We start from the raw sequence: 22,963 nt of genomic DNA, 5'->3' as shown, positions 1-22,963 counted from the left end.
ACCATTGAACAAGAGAAGAGAGTCGAGGAGTCGAGGGTTTCTTACTGTTTTAGAATACAAATTTGCTATTTTACTCAACTTAGTTTATAAGTGAACCAGTTTTAGAGTTTTTTAAAAAATGACAAAATTCATCGAGTTTGTCATGACTCAAGTAAAAATATCGAGTCTTATTTGACTCGGATGGTTTATGACCCAATCTCGTCATTTTTTATCATGACCATTACTACATGAACCTTGACCAAGTTTTTCAAAATTTTGACTCAACTTAGACGACTCGCCCAAGTCAAAACCCAATTTTCCAACTTGACTATGGATAGGTTTAAGGTTTAAAATTTAAACCCCTTAATTTTGAATTAATTTTTTCCTCCATTCTGTAGATTTAAACTGATTGGTTTCCAAACAGTTATTAATGTAAGAAGGAGAACCCAAGCTGTAACTCTTTCCCCTCAAGAGCAAAAAGCATAACCCACTCCAATATTCCAAGAAATGATGATGATAATGGTGGTTTACAGTTGGTCCACTCCAATGGCCATGGCCTGCTTGGAAACACAAACACAACTCAAACCTCAAGTGTCTATTTGCTGTTCTCTAGTCATATGGGGGTGATTGTCTTTTTTGTCTTTCTCTCCAAATGCTGACCCCCCAATGAACTGAACCAGTGAAGGGTAGAGTAAAGATTCGGGGCTTTCTTATCTTTTTGTGGGCTATGTTAGTTAGCATTGATCTTTGATCCATTGGAACTGGGACAAGTCTGAGCTCCTTTTAGTTGGACTGGACTGTAGTACTACTTCAGCCCAGGCCGGCCAGGCTTCTGGCTTAACCCACCTTAACTTTACTTTAATGCAGCCATGCATGCATTACCTTGAAACCTATCACTTTAATTCTCCTTTTTTCTAGGCTGTCCTTCATGTCGACACTTGGCTAATTAACACACACAAACACATAATTCCAATTGAAATCCAATAATTAATCTCTCTGTTAATTCCTTAATTAATTCTTCTTTCTTACAAAAACACAAAAAGGAACATTCAAGACTGAAAGAACCAACGATACCCACCATTTTACCATTTTCTCACTTCAATGCTTTGGAGAACAGTTGAACTCATTTATGATTTATGTTCGTAGGTTGTACATCTTTTACAAGCTAAACATAAAAGTTATCAGTCAAAATAGAAACTTTCTTGTTCTCTTTAAACATGGAAAAGATCTGGTTTCTTGCTCTTCTCCTCCTTCAAATCATTCCTGCAAATGTTGCTTTGAATGTCGGTGTAGGTGTGGCCATTGGTGGTGGTGGTGGCGGTGGGGGAGGAGGAGCTGTGTGGATTGGTGGAGGTGGAGGTGGAGGTGGAGGTGGAGTATACACTAGAACCCCATCTGGGTCTTCAAATGCAAAGCTAAATGCAGCTTACACAGCTCTCCAGGCATGGAAATCTGCAATAACAGATGATCCATTGGGCATCTTAAGCACATGGGTGGGTTCCAATGTCTGTTCTTACAGAGGGGTTTTCTGTTTGAGCACTCAAGATGGAGAAATATCTGGTTCCTCCGGCAACCTTGTTGTGGGAGGAATAGATCTGAACCAGGCCAATCTTCAAGGCTCTCTAGTGAAAGAACTCTCTCTCCTCTCAGACCTCACTCTCATTCACCTCAACAGCAACCGGTTTTCAGGCACTGTTCCTGATACTTTTAAAGATCTCTCAGCTTTAACCGAGCTAGACCTCAGTAACAATCTCCTCTCGGGCCCTTTCCCTTCCGTCACTCTTCTTATCCCAAATCTCGTCTATTTGGATCTCAGGTTCAACAAATTCTCGGGACCCATTCCTGAAGATCTCTTCGGTACGAACCTGGACGCAATTTTCCTCAACAACAACCAATTCGAAGGGCAAATCCCTACCAATTTGGGGAACTCACCAGCTTCTGTGATCAATTTAGCGAATAATAAGTTCAGTGGCGACATTCCATCTAGTTTTGGCTACATGGGTTCTTCGCTGAAAGAGGTTTTGTTCCTTAACAACCAGTTAACTGGCTGTGTTCCTGAAGGTGTTGGGCTGTTGGGGCAGATGCAAGTTCTGGATTTGAGCTTCAATTCACTGATGGGTCATTTGCCGGACACCATATCCTGTTTGGACGAGATTCAAATTCTGAATTTAGGTCACAACAAGCTTTCTGGTGTTCTACCAGACCCGGTTTGTTCACTGAAGAGCCTAGTTAATCTCACAGTTTCTTTTAATTTCTTTTCTGGGTTTAGCCAGGAATGCAGCAAGTTGCCTTTCAGGAACGCTGGATTTGATTTCTCAGGGAACTGTATTCCGGGTTCAGACATGCAGAGGCCACAACCAGAGTGCTCTGTGATTCCAGGAGGTAACTTGAATTGCCTGAGAATTCCTCTAACCAAGCCTCTGGTTTGTGCTTCAATCTCTGTGTATGAAACACTACTATATGCCAATGGTAACCCTTATCCATCTGAAGTGTTAGCTCCATCCATCTCTGCCCCATCGCCATGAACAACACAGATAGAGAGTGAATGAGAGTAGCATGTCTTTTTTGCCAAGAGCATTTATGTTTCAGACCCCACTAAATTTTTACTCTCAAATGATATAGTAAAATACATCTGCAAATCTCTTTCTCTCTCTCTCTCTCTCTCTAGCTGAATAGCCATTAGTGTCTAACTCTGCTGTAAAGTTGAACCATACCTCCAATCCTTCATTGAAGATGTCAGTCTCAGTGCTCCACAGCTACTCCATATTAGCTGTAAGTAACTATTTCCTACTGGGAGAATTGAGAAACAGAAAAATCCTCATTTGGTTAGTTAAATTTCCTTGCAGTAGGTAGATCATTGACAGAAGAAAGAGGGGAAGGGGAAGTGCTGAGAAGGTTTCCAAGGTAAAAAGTTTGGTGATAAGAAGGTTAAGGGCTCATTTGTTTTCATTTATCTGAAATGATTCTGCTGGGTTCTTGAATCTCTGAAGTTATTTCGTTTGTTAGAAATTTGGATCAAAATTCACTCCTAGAGTAATTCTTTGATTTCACTCCCTTGGGATTTTTGAAACCACCTATTTCATGGGATCATCTCTGAATATCAAAAAAGGCTCCCTAAAGGCTAAAAGAATCACTCAGTATACAAATGTACAATTTAATTGGATTCTAGTTCATGGTTTGGATTCTGCATGCAACTTACAGGAGACTGGTTTGGATTTCAACCAAAGATTAAGGTTGTTTGATTCTTTTTTGATATTTTATTCTTTTCTATATCATTAATCTATTCTTCTTTGGGGGAAAAAATCTGTAAATTCTGGTAGTTGTACTATCTAAATATTAATTCTTGTCAGGATGTAAATAGTTGCAGTAATTGTCATTGAATATGGAGCTATAGCTAATCACAATATTTATGAAACCAAAGAGTACCAACTTGCTATCAGTGCAGTCGAAACAATTCTCAGGTTATGTTTGGAATGGTAGAAAAAAAGACCATTACTTTCATCCTTACATTTATCTTTGGACAAAGTTTTCCTCGCCTTCTAGGTTTTCGTATGTTCCAAAATATCCTTCCGATACCCATTCCCTTCCTTTTCCGCCCCTCGGTAGGTGGGTGGAGGGAAATTCGGTCTTTTTTCTTTTCTTTTCTATTTATCTCTTGGGTTCCAAACATAGTATCATTTTTCTCATTTTTTTTGGGTGATACTCTGCTCTAAATGAAACTACATGCAACTACAAAACAAAGATTGGAAAATTGATTTATCTACCAATTTTATGTTGAAGGTTGATGTCTTATATTCGATGGACTGTGTTGTGGACTGTCTTTGAAAGGCAGTTAAAATCCCATAGGGTTTGACGGTTATATGGGTTATAGAAATCTGTAGTTCTTTGTTTCACTTTAAATTGTTACGGTGGGGGATTTTCAGGATTACAGGGAATTCTTTGTAAACACATAGAGGTATGAGGAAAAGAGAGTCTGTAACCTTTTTATCCATTACTAGTGAAACTGCTCATATCACTCCGTAGACGTGGACACCTTGTCGAACCACGTATATTTTTGCATTATGTGATTAATTGATTATTTTTTTATGTTCAATCTCTGTATCGTGTGTAGGATTTTGTTTCTCCAGTTTACACCTCAAGAGAATGATAATAACTTTTTTGTTTGAGTATCTTGCCTCACTAAGGCAGCGTTTGGTATGCATTCTTGGAATGCATTTTAAGTCAATTTTGCATTCTTAGATGATAAAAATAGTTGTTTTTATCGTCCAAGAATAAGAAATTGACTTGGAATACACTTCAAGAATGCATACCAAACACAGCCTAATGAAATTCCTGGCCTCAACTGTCTCAAAGGGGTCTAGTTGCTGGTTTAAAAAAACGGAATTAGGCCAAAATATGTCATAACCATAGAACTCAATTGGGGATTACCGATCCAGATCGGCCTCAGCCGATTGATCCTGATTCTTAACTTTGAGATTTCCATCTACTTCTCTTTCAGAATTGTAAACAACTGTAAGTTTGCCAACATCTGAAGGCCTTTGTTTCTTTGCCACCCAAGATTTTCACTGATGTCACCGTTAAGACTTATTAGGGAAGAACAAGCTATCTGTGTCGAGGCCAGCCTTGAGCTCCTAGGAGCTGATGACCTCAAGTGGTTGTGAGCGAAGGGACATGGCTCCGGGAGAGGGTTTGGGATGAGTGTTGAGGAACGAAATGTTGATGAGGGCAGAGGTGAGGGGCTCAAAAGGGTATTTTAAGAATTTTAAAGTATCATGGGAGAGAGAGGTAGAAGATTGTTTTCGGAGGGAATTAGAAAATAATTTCTGAGTATGGGAGTTCTAGTTCTGTTTTCGGCAAGCCATTGGAAGCAAGTGGGTGTTCAAGTGATCAAGCAGTATCAAGTCGGTATCGATACAAATCAATTGTAATCAAGCCTAATCAGGTTGATATTGTTAAGAAAACAACGCCCAGAATGGCGATATGCAGAAGAAAATGAAAAACAGAGAAGACTCACAACATACAACACTAGAGATTTACATGGTTCACCCCCAAGATGGGAAGCTACATCCACGGCCGAGCAATAGAATAGATTTCACTATCTTTTGGAAAAATTATAAAACCTCTCATACAGCCCTCCCAGAGATGAGAACATTATATAGAGAAGCCTTAATCCAAGAAAGTACAAAAATGCCCCCAGACCCAAAAATGCCAAATCGGACAGGGTCGAATCTAAAATATATCCCAAAAATTAGTATACTGTTTCAAAGATCTCGACGAGCCCAAACGGCCATAACATATCATTTTTTGGCAATCTGAGGTCGTTTCAAGGCCGAAACGGCCCTCCGAAGATCCCAATTGCACTTTCTGGACTGAAATCAGGCTTCACCAATAACAGATATCGAGTAACATTTTAAAACTATCATTTTTTGTCTAAATCATCGAATCCACATCAGTATTAGTCTTCAACTACATTGATACATATTAGTTAATACATTGATACAATATTAATACCAAAAGGGAAGTAATTAAATATTGACAAAACTCTTGGCGAATCGACTCAAAGGATACATTTCATCTTTCATTTCACTATTTCAAGTTGCCTTTAAACTTGGACAACTGATAACATTCGTACTGCTCATGAGATATTCTATTATCTCAATCATACAAAAAGGGAAGAGTGGATTTGTTGCCATTAAACTAGATACAACCAAGGCGTACGATCATTTGGACTGTGTACTATACTAATACGATATAAATTCAAAAAAATTCCATTGAATCGTGTGATTAAGAGATACAATTTGCACCCCGAATCGACAAATTCTTATGTTAGAAATTAAGAAAAAGAAATTGGATTACTTTACTTGTTGATCCAATCCCAGATTTACAAGTTCTAATAATACTATATATTATTCTTTTTTTGAATCAATAAAAAAAAAAAAACCAGGAAGAAAATAGAATCTTTACCTGGATATCTTCTATTAAGGAATTTTTTTTGGAAATTCTCTTTCTAATAATTGTACATCGTAATAAGTGCATTTAACATGAATTTCTCTATTCCACGCTTTAAAATCTGCGTACAACTCAAGGATTTGAAATTAAAAAGAAATATGATTGCTAAGAATCCAATAAGTCCAACATTGATTCCTTCAGACGTATCAATTGGACAAATACGTCCATAATGACTAGGGTGGATATTTTGTATACGAAAACTAGCAGTTTGCCCTATTAATCCTTGAGGACCTAAATAACTCAATTTTCGCCCATGAACTATTTGTGTGAAGGGGTTGGTTCGATCTAAAACTTGAGATAAGTGGGGCTTGATTCGTGTTGTGTTTGATTTTTTTTAGGTTTTGGGGTTGAATGGAGTAACCTAATTAAAATCCTTATATCCTCCCCCCCCCCCCCTTTTTTCCAGTAAGTTGGATGGCAGTCCTTTTGATTAATTTGGAACCTGTAGGGGCATTCGACAAGGGTGTCCTCTTAGCCCATATCTGTTTATTTCTGATATGGAGGCTCTGTCTTGACTGCTGACAACCTATAGAGACTTAGGTCTCTTTCGTGGGATTAAAGTGGCTAGGTATGCCCCCTAGATTTCTCACCTCCTCTTTGCTGATGATCCTTTTATTTTCCGTAAAACTACAACGGATGATTTTCTCACTATTAAGATCGTTTTAGATTTGTTCTCGGAGCTCTCTCTGTTTCTAATGAAAACACAAATACAAACCATGCCCCCAGCCCCAACCCACAAACCCTTCTAAGCAAATTGTCTCCTCCAAGTTACCTATGGAGGGGAATGGGATTGTCGATTCTCATCCTTGTAGAATGGGTTATTTTCAGGATTTTAAAGGGCAAAGTCATTGGAGAAATACCTTTCAACAATTGGAAAGGGTTGGGCCAAGATCAGTTAGGGTTTGCCTCTTGACATCGGTTTTTGTGGGTATGGCCTTTGCCATTCACTTTGTCACAGGGTTTAATAGACTAGGATTAAATAGGAGAAGGGAGGGTGGAATACTATTTTGGGTAGTTTTGCAATACCCAGCTTTGTGTGTTATATGATACATAATTTTTTACCTAATGAGGTTAAGTGTATCATTTCACATGAATATTTGGGAAAAAAAATTTTTACTTACCAACGACCTTAGAGAATTGCTCCCTTTTGTTGAAGTATTTGACTTCACAAGACTCAGATTATTGGGTAGGAAAAACTCTCTCCTATAGTTTTTTTTGGGTGTTTTTTGTTTTGTTCTGCGTGCGCGCGGGGGGTGGGGGGGGGGTGGGATTCGAACACATGACTAGCCTTTAGACTTAAGCCAGAAGCAGATGGATTTTAATCCTCTCCAATTCTTAGAAGTGTGTAGTGTGATAGTTTGGGGTGGAGGTGTCGACATTTGGTAGCTTAAAAATCCAACGGTCCGAGCTCATTAATTTTTTTTTTTATTCTTTCTTCTCAAGCTCGATACCATTGGATTTTCGAGCTGCCAGTTGTCGACATCTCCGCCTTAAACTATCGCACTGCACACTTTTAGGGAATTGGAGAAGAATATTTTCTGACCATTACAATACAATGCAAACCTTTAATTAAACAAAAGATTAAGAGATTAATTTGGTATACTCAAACCTAATATGGAGAAGATTGAGAAATTTTATAAATTTCTTTTCATGTTTTTTTTGTTTTTTGCTTTTATTCCGAGCCTTCGAATTAAAATCTCAGAACTAAGCGAAGGACCTCAAGTGCCAAAACTACTGTTTTACCCCTATCATTATTTTTGTCCGATTGATATGACACCTACCTCTTAGCCTCGAGGAGATAAAGCTGCCCCAGTGTGAAAAGTGAAAACAAGAGAGGAGTTAGACCCACAAAATAGAACCAATAGAACTCTCTATTCATTCAGATTTCAGACCCCCAGGGTGGAGAAAAACAAAACCCTTAAGGCTGTGTTTGGAAATCAAGAAAATAAAAAAGGCTGTTCTTTTCTTAGTTTCCAAATATACCCTAAATGAGGGGGTGGTGGAACGAATAATTATCACCTCCAATTCATGGGCATCCTTAAAATTAGCCTCTCAGATCATGCGTAACGAATCAATTTAAAAACCCTAAAATCAACAGTTCTCAAACATTCGAAATCAAAATCAATCACAATCGATTGGCTCTATCCATGTCTAATTTTTTAAACAAAGCTCTGAGGGAAGTGTGGGTCACACAAACTACAATCCATTTGATGTGTGAGTAGGAGGGGAGCCCAGCTTAAAGAGAAGAGTGAGGAATATTTTTTTGTCTCATTGATTGTGTCATAGGCTTTACATAAGACTATGTTTGGTTGACAAGAAATGGATAAAAAAAAAAGAGAAAAAAATTTGAGGAGAGAGATAGATACATAAATTATTTTTTTGGTACGAAGAAGATAGACACATAAATTAATCATTGGGAGAAAGTTATCTGAGGGGGCAGTGTATGCGTTCAGACAAACAAAGAAGGGGTAAAATGACTATCGTGCTCCCATGAAAAACCGTAATGACAGTCTTGTTGATGCCACCATATGTGCTCTCATTGGCCTCTATGCGCATGGAGGGGCCACACTCCCCCACAGAAAACTCTTGCCCTTAAATTATATATCTTGCCCTTAAATTATATGTGAGAAAGGAATGACATCCAGCTATTGTATATTGGCATTTATGCAGCGCGGCAAAGGCAAGAGAGAAAAAGTGCATTATGATTATGATATCTGTCGATTCATCTGTTTTTTTTTTTTTTTTTTGGGGTTAAGGTGTCAATTGGGCAGTTCGGTCTGGTTTTGGTCTGGTTGAATTGGTTTCGGTTGGTAGCTTAGCCAACCTAAAACCAAACTGTTATGGAAGATTAAGTTTCTATCGGTTTAGATTTCGGTCTAGTTTGGTCCAATTACTTATTGGTTTTTTTCATCGGGCCACTATCGGATTTGGTCCGGTCCGGTTTGATTTTACATGTATACATAAGGAAACCAATCGAAAAAAAATCTTTGGACCTTTTTGGGTTTCTTATAGGATTACTAGGGGTATCAATCATTGGTTTGGACCGGTTTCGGTGTGATATTGACTGAGTCCAAAACATGATCCAATAAGGGTCCATCGGTTTAGTTTTGGTTTTTTATCAGTTTTGTTTCATTTACTAGGGGTCTCAAATGGTCGATTCAACTCGGTTTCAGTTGGGTTGAATCGGTTTTGGTCTGGGAATGATAGACCAAAACCAAACCGTTAAAGAACTTCGGTTTTTTGTCAGTTTTGATTCGCTACGATTTTTGTTTATTTCAATTTTTCATTATCGAGTTAATATTAGTTTAAATTGATTTGTTTTCAGGCTTAAACAACAATGAAATCTTAGAAGAAGATAACTAATATTGAAATCAATGGATAAATAAAATTTATAGTGAAAGCATTTTTACAAATCAAATTATTGTTTGTCATTGTAAAGGGAAAATAACTGATATTGAAATCAATGGATAACTAATAAATAAAAAGACAACTGATATTGAAATCACAAAATAAACCCTATTATCAAATTATTCATGTAACTATTCAACTAATTATGTAATGAACAAGAAGATCAATGGAAATATTGTTACAAATCAATTTCTCGATTCATAACCACATACTCATTAATTTGTAATAATTCCCCTTACAATCATAAATCTTCTCACTAACATCCTTTCAACCCGATTATCTGTTCACCCGTTCATTGATCACATTTTTTCACCCATATCTAAACTGGGAAACTCACAACCAAAAATATAGCATCTTTCCTCACATCCCACCATAGATCTCACCACTTACCGTCAACAGGCTGGTTCTGGAACACAATCTGGAAGTTGAAAATACCTCCTAAGTTTCCCTTCTTCTTATGGAAACTTTTCAATAATGATATACCCACAAAATCCAAACTGTTCTGGAAAGAACAGGACTGTATGTTGTGTCCCTTGTGTCAAACTGCACCTGAAACCCCTTGGCACTTGTTTTTTTCCTGTGAGTTTTCCAAGCGCATTTGGGCTGCCAGTCCGCTTGGTATACGGACTGAAAACCTTATTGGATCCACAATGATAGACAATGATAGAGGCGTGGATTGACCTAGTCAAGCGGGGGGGGGGGGGTTACTTCCAAACCTCATGAAAATTCTATTATGAGCCTTGCAGCTCGAACCTTATACTTCATTTGGATTCTCCGAAACCAAGTCATTTTTCAAGGCCAAAAGGTTAACCCCAACCTTGTCTTACTTAATATTTCTAGATGGATTTCTAACTTACATCTTGTTCAATCGGAGACTTCAGATGCCCTGGTTGAATCGGGGTACTGTTCAAAGGACAATTCAGTCCTATCCTCTACCCCACTTTCCCAGTCTTTTTATATGAGTTTGGTTGATCCTGAGGTGTGTATTATTGTTTCTGACGGCAGTTACTGCTCGGTATCTAAGCAAGGAGGATGGGGGTGTCTTGTTATGAATAACCAACAATTATTGGCTGCTTCTATGAATTATGGTACTGTAGGGTCAGCACAGGAGGCAGAGTTGCGAGAACTCCATGAAGGGCTCCAAAAGGCACTTCCATTGGTAGGAGGGAAAATGATCGTGTGGATTGACTCGCAGGAGATTAGGAATTGGCTCACTTGTCCTGATAATCATCCTTGGCCGTATTAGTTTTTTACATGGTTATATGACATTTCATATCTTATTACAAGTATTGGGTCTGTAATAATTTTGAAACAACCTAGATCCTATATAGAACCTGTGGATAGGCTTGCTAGATTTGCTAGGATTAATTCTACATCTTCGGACTGTTTATATGACAATGTTCCTATTATGTTTAATTAAAGCAGTTGATTTTTCATCCAAAAAAAAAAAAATCTTCTCACTAACATTGAAATCAATGGATATGATTATCAATTTACTCATTCTTAATCTCATACTCAATGATTTTTTATCTGTTTTATTTGGTTCGGTTTTTGGTTTGGATATTAGTCAGTTCGGTGTAATCCAATTTTTAGCTGGTCTCATCACACCCTAGTCCAAAACCAATTCGATAAGGATTGGTCCTGTTCTATCCGGGTTTTTCGATCGATTTTACCGATTCGGGCTAGATTTTGACACCCCAATGGTTTACCATGTAAACATATATAGAAATTTGAAAAATATTGTGCTTTTTTTTTTTTTTTTTTTTATGATTTTCATATTGATATCAATTTTGTATCGGGTTATATCAGATTTGGTCAGATTTTTTAAGTTCTGCTCAATGCCTAGTCTATTTTAGTGTAGTTCGATTTGATTTTGGTGTCACAAAACCCCAGTCTATAACATGATCCAATAAGTTCATATCAATTTTGATACAGTTTCATCTATTTGGACTAGGTTTTGACACCCCTAAGGGTTACTATTAGTCCGGTTTCGATTTTTTACTGGGTTTGATCCCTTTTTTTTGTCCATGCATTTGGTCCATCATAATTGAATTAATCAGTTTCGATCGATTCATATTCAACTTTGACAGTGAAAACCTATATATTATTGATGAGAGAAACGAAAAAATGTAACAATGATTATGAGAATGTGTGTATTGCAAGTAGTGCGATGCTACAATCCATGGATGGTGTGAGATCGACTCTGGTGATTAAATGTCATTGGAGAGAATTTGAATTCTTGTAACATCTCCTTTGATAATTTCCCCAACAGCTCTTTAAGAAATGCTCATTAATGTTTACCCCCACCCGAAAAAATATCTCACTAATCCTATCTTATCCTGACTGATTTCATCATCAATCAAGATATAATAGATCATTATCTGCTACATTTTCTTGTCCGATCCATTTTCCCCAGTTCCTCTAATAGGGGATGAAAATGACTATCCTACCCCCTGCCCAAACATACTACCCGGGTGGGATCCACCCCTCTAATAAAGGGACTTCAGGAAATTGACCGAAAGAAAATGGAATAGATAATTTTTCACAGGGCAATGGTGTTGTTATTTAGGACCCAAATTATGAAAAAAATAAACATTTTTTTTGTTTGAATTTTTATTTTATTTTTTATGAATTTGGTTTTGAGTTTGGTTCGGTTTTTGGTTTGATCAGGCCATTTAGTTTGATTCGGTGATTGATTTGACACCCACCTCATTATTGACTTTACTGAAGTCTCTTCTTACAGAATTTGTTATAGTACTACTCCCTCCTCCCTCGACCAACTACATCTACCAGGTTCTTTCTTTTTGCACTTCGTACTTCGTATCATACTATCATGTGACATGTGTGATAAATAAAGTTTTGTTTGAAAAATTCAAAAAGGAAATACAACGGGATTCTTCCATTTTGTAAGACTTCTCTAGATTTAAAAAAATGAGAAGCTTATTACATGTGATCTTAGGAAGTTTGAAGAAGTAAAACTATGATTTCATAATTTAAGTTGCTTTACTAAAAACAGTAGACAACTTAGATTTCATGATAGTGAAAAAATTCTACAACACTAATAAACCCACCTTGTTAGAAAAAATTAAACTTCTCCCTTTTTCTACAGTGCCTAGAACCGTTTAAAAACCGGTACCATCCCGTCCCGCTAGTAATCGGGACTGGGATCTAGGTTTGGTCCCGTTAACTAAATGGGACGGTACTGGGATTGGCACTTTTGGTACCGATACCGGTACCATCCCGTCGCGTCCCAAATACCAGGAACCTTCCCAATTGACACCCTTACGGTGACCCCAAAAAAATTAAAAAAATAAAAACTAATCAAATCTAGATAAAAATAAAGAATTTTTTAAAGAACTTATCTTCAACCTTAAATGAGGGGATAAACAGTTTGGTTCTATTTGAACCATTTAAGCCGAAGGTTTGCAACTATGTAATATCGTTTGACACTATTCTTGTGTTCAGTCAATTTATGTGATATAATTTATAGGACTAAGTTTTTCTCCACCCATGGAGGACGGTTCACCCACCATCCTAGGGTTTTACTTTTTAGTATATTACAAAATACCCTCTTGTCAATCCAGGGCTTGCCGTAGTGGTTCGTTACTCCCTTGGGAGAACTGCGTCAGGCGCTTGATCGGTGGTTCAAGTCTCCTTAACGACACCTAGTCCACATTTAATTGTTTTCCAAGGAGTGGAGCCCTTTGGAAACCATATTTGACCCCTTGTGGATCCCCTCATTGCCTCCTTGTGGGGTGCTGTTGAGGTTGATGGCCGGTGGGCCCTTAGATTGCAACCAAAAAAAAAAAAAACCCTCTTGATATCATTTCCGGTCCTCTCCTTATAAAACAAGGAAATCAGAATTATTAAATAAAAATTTTTATTTTAAAAAGGAAAAGATATTCATACGCGGGGTATTCTCCCATCAACTCCATCAAATAAAGGGAACAATAATTTTTATGTCATTCTGGATTTGCATTTATGCCAATCTAACTGCTATTAATACAGATCGTATACATATACGGTCATGCGTGAAAAGTTTTACCTTTAAAAATGAAACCATTTAATAAACGATTTCATTTTAATTTCTATTCACATAGAAACCAGCAGATGGGACATAACGTTGCCAACCTTGCCTCGTGATCCCACATATCAAGTAGTTATTTCATAACTACGAAGGAAAGAGACAAGGAGAAGTGGGGCACCCTCGTCTCAACCCCATGTGGTTCTATAAAAAGCCTTGGATTAAGACCCATCGTGACCTGGAAGCATGTTCTCAAAATTCAGAATCCAATTGGTTTCAATCGATCAGTTTTAATTTGAATGAACCGTGAGCTGATTCTATTGATATCAGAATTGACACTAATCGATCCGATTCAATTCGATCCGACCCAGTTATGCTGTTCAAAACCTTACCTGGAATTGTGTTTTTTATATAGTGATATTACACAGACCATGAATTTTTTTTCTGTCAGGTTCCCCACCCCGTCTAATTGTTCGGTTTCTCTCATAGGGGGGTAAAAATGATAACTTAATCACACCCGGGCAGTGTGTTCAGACAGGGAGTTAAATCGTCATTTCCACCTTCCCATGGGAGGAATCAGACAACTGTACCAGACAGAAAACCTGAGAAGATAATGCACACACTAATCCTAAAAGGTTAATCTTAGCCTGAAGTGTTTTTTGGTCACACAAATTACAATTCATTTGATATGTACGTTGGAGAGGAGGCTACCAAAAAAAAAAAAACACTCTCATTGATTGTCATAGGTTCCATGGGTCTATCTTGAATTTACAACGAGGTGTGACAGTCCTTTCTAAATGTTGTGAGACATGTGTTTCTTTCGGCTATGATTATTTGCAATGGAAATTAGAGAAGGAAAATGAAAATTTTCAAACCTAAAAAATAAATTTTTATATCTATTATTACCTTATGTTATTGTATAAACTATTTAAATTTATTATCATATTTAATAATGATACATTTTACTGGTAAATTTTATGGGAAAATGTTCTTTACGGGAGGAGAGGCCATGCTCATACACAGTGGAGAGTGCAATGACCATCCCGCCCCTTGAGATGCCTGTGCATGCGTGGCCCCTACGCTCCCCCACAGAGAATTGCTCTCCAATTTTTATTTTACATTTTAAAGCAAAGGGATTTAGATGCAAAGTTAAATGAAATTTAATAACCAAATATGAAATAATTTTTTTGGTAAAAAAATATGGAATGATTTAGAATTAGTGATATAATCAAATGGAGTAATGATTACAATTTATTTATTTTTTTTATTTCACTACTCTTCCCCTTAGTTTCCCTTGCAACCAAACGACACTTTCATGAAAGTTGCTCCAGTGGGAAGCAACAATTTCAGAATTAGATAAACTTTTACCAATGAGATAAAATATGAGAGAGGGATTGATGCATCAGAAGAGTATATTGGCATTTTATACACCATGCCAATGGGGGAAGAGAGAGTGCATTTTTATGGGTGTCGATTCACCATATAAGATTATCCACATGATTATCAAGAAGAGAAAGGAAAAAAATTTGTTACTAATAATGAGAGAGCGTGTACTGTTTGAACAGTGTGCTCATCCTTTTCCCATAGTAGATTAGCTCATACTAAAAGTAGTCTCTAGTTTGACAAGGAAATTGTGTTCTCCACTTTAAGAATTAGATGTTGGATGTATGTGTCTATCAAACCAATTTGAATGATTTAAATTGTTATTAATTCTCATCATTTTATGTGTGATTGATTTCCCTTGAGGTTAGACATTTAAATTGTTCGTAACAACGGACTGAACTAGGCTTTCATTTCACATGGTTGTTACATTGTAAATTTTCTTGTGAATAAGATTTTGAAAATATAATTGTAAGTACTCATACGTTATGTGTATCGATTTGTATCATTATGGGAGTCTTGCATGGAATATCATCTATTGTTTATTGGCCACAAGACTCTCATCATTAGTGTTCTGGTCTCTAGACCCGAGAGGTCCTCACTATTCCAATTGGGCATTGTGTGTTTTGGGTACAAAAGATTAATTCCAATACTGACTAATTATCAGTGTACTGGATTCACAATGTTCATTTGTGAATGTGAGAGATTCTTAATAAAGAAACCACTTTCTGAAAAAGGAGAATATCAAGTGGGAATCCATGGACTATGATTGAACAAAACTTCGAGCTCGATGACAATTTTGTAAAGTGTTTAAGAATGATTTTAATTATTATTATTATGTTTATTATTATTTAAATAATTATATGGGGAAAGTTTTTATACACGGTTGTGTAAACCGTGTTTGTGAGAGGGTGGGAGTTTCAAAGCATTAATTAATGGGTGGGGATTTATGACTTTTCCAACTCTTTGTGAGAGACCCTCTCTCATACACAGTTTACATGACCGTGTATGAAAACTTTTTCCTAATTATATTTAAAAATATTTTATCAAACTTTTACGTCCAACTGAAATCGAGATTCCCTGATTTAATGTATTTGATAGACTAGGGTTTTGACGGTGGTAGTATTCAATGCTCGTTAATCTATCATGTGATATTGTTAAATGAAGAGGCCAAGAGGTAAATAATTTTGTCCATATGTGAGTTTTAAATTATCGTCTGCTTACGTTAGAGTAATCGGTAAATAGGTTACCTATCACCTAAGTTGTAGTACCTTTTGATAAATAAGATGTAGACTACAACAACCCTAGTCGCATCATCCTATAGGATCCCATCACTTATTTTGTGGGTCCCACTCAGATTAGGGTACCCCCTCTTTATAAGCTTTACATTTCGTTGTGATTGGTTTTGGACCTTCCCTACGCAGTTTAAGTAGAGAGCGAAGGCGGCCTCTTTCCGGGCAACTCGAGTCGTCAATGAGATACCACTCTGGAATCACTACAATTACAACCTTGTGTCAAGACCTACGGGCCAAGGGATAGTCTTGATGGGGCTAATAGTTTTCATTTCCCATCTTAAGGAAAAGGCTTTTCGCTCCCCTTAGCCTTATCCTCCTCTAGGGGTATTTTAATGTTAAATTCTATAGAACTGGATGATCATATTTGATCAAATACCTTGCGACAAACTCTTATGTTTGTTTCATTATGGTATTTACTTGTACGAGACAAAAATTCGATTTTTGAACTCTCTTTTCTTTTCTTTTCCTCTCATATTTAGGGTTTTGAACTATACCCTCTATTTCTAAAAAGGGAAATTCTCACAGCTTAGTGAAGAGACCTACACAAATGCTAAGACTTTCATAGGTGTTGAACTTGTGACACTACGGAAGTAATCTGAAGACAGCTTTTAGTTTTTGGCGAATACCTTAATGCATGCGAAGATGCATTCCCAACGGTCAAATTTTGATTTGGCATCTAAACCCCCCCCCCCCCCTACTCTTCCCCTAACATTGGAATCAGGGAGGTTGTGTTCATCACCTTTACAAGAGTAATTGAGGAGAATAATTTATTGGATAGCTCTTGTAACATCACCCTTGATAACTCCCCAACAGCTCTAAAAGAAATGGGCATTAAACCCATCTTATCCTGGGCTAGTTTCACCATCAGCTGAGAGGATGACTTGTTCAATCTCCTCCATAGTTACTTCTCAAACCATGTCATTAGCTTCTTGAGGGATGAAGATTCTATCTTCATTTATCCGAAAATACTAGACATTGGTGTTGATCTTTAGATTATCGGTCTGATATCGGTTTCAGTCCGCTTCATTTTTGGTGTTCCCTACAGGTATTTAAAAAGCAATAATAAAAATATGGGCTGATGTTTTCTGTGCCACAGTGCAGCCTGTGCCCAGACACATGGATCTGTCATTCAGGGGGCAGGGTGGTCATTTTGCCGCACCCCCATGTGTCTGGACACAGCCTGTGCCCCTGGCACAGAGAACATTTGGCCTAAAAATATTTTTAGTTTTCTTATTGGTGTCATATCGATTTTTTTGTCTGTTTGGTTTCGGGTTCGATCGATTCATTCAGTTGGTTCGGTTTTTTTACTAATCTCCAAACCCATTCTAAAACTACCCACTAAGGATTTGGCTTTAGTTCTGATCAATCCAACCGGTTCAAGTTGGATTTTAACACCCCTGCATGGTTGCATCCATGATTTCACATTCATCAATTACAACCTCATTGAAGCTATTCTGAATATAACCACTCTTGTTAAATAAGATGGATAGTCCACGAAATATCAATAGCTTGGAGATCCAACTCAAAACCTTATGACATTAAGTGAGGATAGTTACTCAAAATATGAATGCACCAAGGTCCTAAACAAACCGAGGTGATACTAGAACTCTATAATTCTTATCATCTCAATAGATTTGATTTATGTTGCTTCTCCTATTCTATCTTTTATTTTTTTTTATGGGAAAAATTCATTCTCGTATGCAGCGAACAGGAGCATGATCCACAAGACTTGGGAGTTGTGCCAGTTCGATCTGCACCGTCCATGTAATAAATTATGGTGCCCTGCCAAAAGATGTCCGACGCACCCCAACGCCGTAGAGGAGCCTGATCATACCCCACGGATCCAGATCCTCTATTGCCGAGCTGCCCGGTAGGACCGTGCTGCCCAGACACGGTGTTACGTGCAATGACCACCTTACCCCCACTCGGACAAGACATTTGGGTAGGGGTATAACAGACATTGCACGTAGCACCGTGTCTGGGCAGCACGGTCCTACCGAGCAGACCGAGCAGCTGGACAGTAGAGGATCCAAATTGATACCCCACACGTACGCCTCACCAGGCTTAGCCGGACAGAAGTACTGACCAACCTAACCTGCAACTTATTTGGAGTAGAGCTGGATTGATGATGCCCCATAGAGTTGTCATCCATAAAAACATACGGTGGTAGGACTGTGTTTGATGAGCTGGACCTCCAAAAGAAAGACATAAAATGGACTTTCTTTGATGAGTAGGTCAGAGCCATTAAAGTTCTAACACTTATGCATCTTTAATGCGTCCCCATTTTACATGTCATAAGGGCAGGATATTCCTTAAGAGTAGTCATCATTCGTCAAGAAGATAAAACTTTTACCTAAATGGTCCACCAATTTTGAGACACATTGAGGGCTCAACTTGGCAAACCCAGCATTGTGTTCCCTTGATCAGCTAGTGTTCAATCAGAAGCCCATCTCAAAGATATATTATGCAAATCCATATAATATATGTTCATTCTTAGTTTGGGCTAAGAATGTACATTTGATTAAAGTAGATTGAAGATATCAGTAAATTAATTTCATATATTGATGTTACATAAAGTAAGATAACCCATGAAAGAGCACTTGGGGATCCAACCCAAAACCTTTAAGGCAATAGGTGTATGTGGAGATAGCCTAGGTCTAGATAATCGATGTGTAACTATGCCTCTATAATTTTCAACATCTCAATACTTCCTTTCGTCTGTATTTTCAAATACCTATCTTTACAAGGTTAACAAACAACTTAAGGATGACAATAAATTAGATTTGAGCTATGATATCATGTTAAATAAAGTAGGATAACACATGAAATACTACTTGGGGATCAAGCCCAATACCTAAAGGTATTAGGTGGCATGGAGAAATACTCAAAATCTCAGATAATAGACGTGGGACTATACCTTTATAGCTCCCAACATATCAATAGTTGAAAAGAAATAATGGTTTTGGAGTGTAACAAGCTCCCATCCATTCACCTTGTCTAGTAACAAAAAACGGGTGCTCCAATTTAGAGAATAAGAAGGAAGAGTGAAAACGATGGGTTTTTTAATAAACTTCTTCCTTTGAATTTTTTTACAAAACTTCTAGAGTTGTTGGCATTTTGCCATGATTATTGTTTTTCAATCACTAATCTAATGTGAGTGTTAAAGCAATTGTAGGAAACCAGTTTTGATTTGAGCGAGTCACCCAAGTAGGATAAAAAAAACATTAAACCTGATCAAAACATGAAGAATCCCCCAAATTTAAGAAATGACTAGATTAGGCACGAGTTATCATTGACGCAGTGTTTTTGCCCCAATCATGTGAAACTCACTGAGTCTTGTATTATTTTTTATTTGGTCATATATATTCATAGATCATAAATTAGTCAACAGCTGAAGAGCAATTTTGTTTGTTGTCTTCAATATTAACCTTTTGTCTTTTCATCAGTGAAGCAATCATTGCCTTAATCCCTGCTCACTCACTGGAAGAAGAGCAAAAAGAAAGAAATAAATAAGATAAAAAAAAAAAAAACCACTACTTACCCAACTCACTAGGTTTTGAGAAGGGCAAGTCAATCGAAAAACCTAATTTTCAGCTATGATTTAAAATAGATTTTTTTTTAGCAAATACTTAAAAATATGTTAGTGTTCATTGATGGGACAAATTACGTAGACAATTTGTTCCCAAGGTCCTTGCTTATATGTCAAATTTAGCCGTACCAAAGTTTGTCACTTGGCTGCCATGAACTTTTAAAATCCAGTATTATTAGGACAAGTCACAATAATGCATGGACTCAAATTAAAGGGTGCAATACCAGAAATTAATGTAGACCATACCCTATCTTTTTAACAATTGAAATTACCATATCATTCTTCCATTTGATACATATGAGACCAGATCATGTCCTTGTATAAGTATCGTCCAAGGCCCAATAGGACCAGTCACATGGAATCCATTACTCTTCCGGTGTATCCCACAATGGATTCCATGTGATTAGCCCTAGAGGGCTTTGATGCCACTTTTATAAGAACAAGATCCACGCTCCAATTATATAAGATACCTAAGAACCCATAACTAGCTAGTAGAGTCATGCAAAGAACCTTTTAAAAGGAAAGGGGGAATGTTCTATGCGTGGGACACGAGAGCCACACCACGTGTGGTAGCCAATGAGAGCTCACGCATTGACATATAAGAGGTGGAATTTTCGTCATTCAAGGGGGCACCGATCATTTCCGCCCCCACCGAATGTGTATGGGCGTGGCCCTTGCGTCCCATGTGTAGAGAACATTTCTCTAAAAAAAAAATAACCTTTTCAAGCCAAAACAACATAGGCTTAGTACCGGTAAGGGGGGATCTTTATCGCCCCCAGTACTAGGGGCGTCCTGTGCACATCGTGCGGCGCAGCACGATCCATGTGTGCACGATGGAGCCCACTGTGCACACATGGATCGTGCTATACCACACGATGCGCATTGGAGTACTGGGGACGATAATTTTCCGTTTCCGAAAAGAACAACCCATATCATAATCCCAATAAAATTAAAGAAATTGTGTAAATGGCCATTGAAGCAAAATACTGAAACGATTGAGAGTCATTAAACACGAATGAATGAATGAATAAATAAATGAACAAATAATTCTCCTATCAAAAAAAAATTTAACTAAGCAAATATATACCAAATAAATCCCTTTGATCTCTGTACAGTTCCATCATGTATGAAACTATAAACTGATTAAAAAAAAAAACCTATACCAAAAGAGTGATCAAACTCACCAATTACCAACCAAAAGTTAGCCTCACAAACCAAACCAAACTAGTAAATCACTCACCAAAAACAGAATTAGAAAGGGGGGGTACTGGCTCTCCCATACTCAAACCTTTTAAATTAGATTCTCATTGTATAAGAGAGCAAATCTCTTAAGAAAGATAATCTTGTTGATCATGATAAAACTCTTTCCCAAGTTTACGAGAGAAAAGTCTACAAGCATCCATACTTAGATCAATAGCAGCAGAAAGAGCTATGAACAGAGCAGCATCAGCCATACAGGTCACATGCTTCACACCCACTTGTACCATAGGCTTACTAATCTTCCCTTCACCTTCCACAGTAGAACCCATCACAAAAGACCCTTTAAGTGCAGGCCATAAACACAAAGCAGCTTCACTACCACCAGCCATGCTTGCATCAATACAAAACTTTCCACCTTTTCGAACACTTATAGTTGCCTCAGCAATTGAAATTCCATTATTGGTTCCATTATCAGTTACAAGCTCAAACTTATAACCCAAACCATCAATGGAACCTCTCTCTCTCCATGCCTCAAGACGTCCCCAAGGCTTCCAACTGCTTACAGAGGAACCATTTGGTCTGAGGATTAGCCATGCACCTGGGTTTGATCGTGACACACGATCAGAACCAGGAGAAGGAACGAAAGGTGTGATCATGGAAGCTGCTGCCACTGGTGACCCTGAGAGATCATGTACTATAACCATCCACCCTTTTCTTTCCCTTCCTTGACGTTCTTTCTCCCCTGGAAAGGAACTTATCCATCTTCTGTTATTGTTGTGGTTGCCGGAATCTAATTGCAGAGATCTGTAGCAATGATGAAAATGTGGAAAAGTCAAACGACAAAGAAAGAGAAAAAAGCATCTGAAAACACAACCACCACTATCAGACAGTTGCATTTCCACATGGTTGTGGGCCTTACAAGACTATGACTCCATAGTACAAGTTAACTTGACATTAAAGTTTCAAACAGTTCAATTTCATTAAATATTGAGGGTGTTTTTGTGAATAAATTTTAATTTCCATGATTTGCATCATTAGTTTATTAAGTAATTAGTTTGATTTAGAGGTTTCTTTAGAAAGCATGTTTAGAAAGTGATGTTTGTTTATGAAAGAAAATTTATTTATTGGAAGGGAGATGAAGAAAAGAAAGAAAGAAAGAAAGGTTCATCATGAATGACTTGTTGGAAGTGGAATCCTAGGATTTCCCTTTTATCTAAGGCGAGATTTTCTTTTTCACAGCAAAGTATATCAGAGTGGATATGGGTTTTGAATTACATTTTTTGATTCACTTTCAAATTTCAAATGTTCTTCGCTTGTCCTTGTTTGCAAGCTTTAATGGAGACAAGAACCAATTAATCAGGAGAAATTTTGTCTTTAATCAATTAATCTTGTATCCAGAGGACGAAAATTTCAAAACCCAATTATAACATCTGAAAGAAATGGTGAAGAATGGAAGAAGATTAAAACTAACCGTGATCTGGAATTCCGATCAGCGCTAAACTTGCAACTAAACACAGGTTGTCTTATATTCCCCTGGATCTGAAACACTACAGGGCTGCATTCGGGTTCGCCGCCGAATTGGAAGACAAATCTTGGATCTGGTTCAGCCCTGACCACCAAGAACAAACGAGCCGATGGCTTGTCCGGCTCTTTGCCTAGCTTTAACCAACCGTTCTGGAACACAGAAGCCCTATACTCAGTCCCTTTCATGTCGATATTAACGCGAACCCGGCCGAGTAACTTACCGGAGCTCATACCGCAGGTGCGACCCATCCGACCTGTGTAAACGGACAAGTGTAGTGCGGTGGGTTTGGCGGCGAGACGGCGGAGGATGATGGGTTCGAGATGGAATTCGGCGGAGGATGTGGCTGAGTCCGATGGTGAGTCGCCGGAGGCGGAGGAGAGTGGGAGGAGAACTGTTTGTGATGGGGAGAAGTTTTTAAGGCGGAGTTTGCAGAAACATGGAGTGGAAGATGGATGCACACCTGAACCGGCCGGTTTGCTCGCTTGTGGAAGCTTTATTGCCAGCGATTCAACGATTAACCGGACGAACGGGCACGGATCCATTCTTTCTTCTTC

General features: G+C 37.9%; 2 protein-coding genes across 3 annotated transcripts; one reads left to right on the top strand and one right to left on the bottom strand.

Annotated features, from left to right (window-relative positions):
• Positions 1–1,031: 1,031 nt before the first annotated feature.
• On the top strand, positions 1,032–2,542 carry LOC122666831 (leucine-rich repeat extensin-like protein 6). 2 transcript variants are annotated; one of them, XM_043862912.1, is made up of 2 exons: positions 1,032–2,190; positions 2,443–2,542. In XM_043862912.1, exons 1-2 carry the CDS (start codon positions 1,197–1,199, stop codon positions 2,502–2,504), a joined length of 1,056 nt encoding a protein of 351 aa, XP_043718847.1. In that variant the 5' UTR covers positions 1,032–1,196; the 3' UTR covers positions 2,505–2,542. The 2 variants fall into 2 exon arrangements, with proteins under 2 accessions (XP_043718847.1, XP_043718846.1); XM_043862911.1 differs by having other exon boundaries at positions 1,036–2,542.
• Positions 2,543–20,932: 18,390 nt separating this feature from the next.
• On the bottom strand, positions 20,933–22,963 carry LOC122666940. The gene is made up of 2 exons (XM_043863057.1): positions 22,356–22,963; positions 20,933–21,688 (listed from the first exon to the last, which is right to left on the bottom strand). The coding sequence occupies exons 1-2, from the start codon at positions 22,949–22,951 to the stop codon at positions 21,013–21,015; spliced, it is 1,272 nt and encodes a 423-aa protein (XP_043718992.1). The 5' UTR covers positions 22,952–22,963; the 3' UTR covers positions 20,933–21,012.

This window comes from Telopea speciosissima, chromosome 7 (assembly GCF_018873765.1).
Source record: "Telopea speciosissima isolate NSW1024214 ecotype Mountain lineage chromosome 7, Tspe_v1, whole genome shotgun sequence".
Lineage (NCBI taxonomy): Eukaryota > Viridiplantae > Streptophyta > Magnoliopsida > Proteales > Proteaceae > Telopea > Telopea speciosissima.
This window is presented reverse-complemented; position numbering and strand designations above follow the sequence as displayed.

Excerpts from the sequence above, each read along its gene's own strand:
- LOC122666940 (XM_043863057.1), bottom strand. The coding sequence starts at position 22,951 with ATGGATCCGTGCCCGTTCGTCCGGTTAATCGTTGAATCGCTGGCAATA. Across the intron at positions 21,689-22,355 it reads GATCGGAATTCCAGATCACG|ATCTCTGCAATTAGATTCCG; the intron begins GTTAGTTTTAAT and ends TCATTGCTACAG.
- LOC122666831 (XM_043862911.1), top strand. The coding sequence starts at position 1,197 with ATGGAAAAGATCTGGTTTCTTGCTCTTCTCCTCCTTCAAATCATTCCT.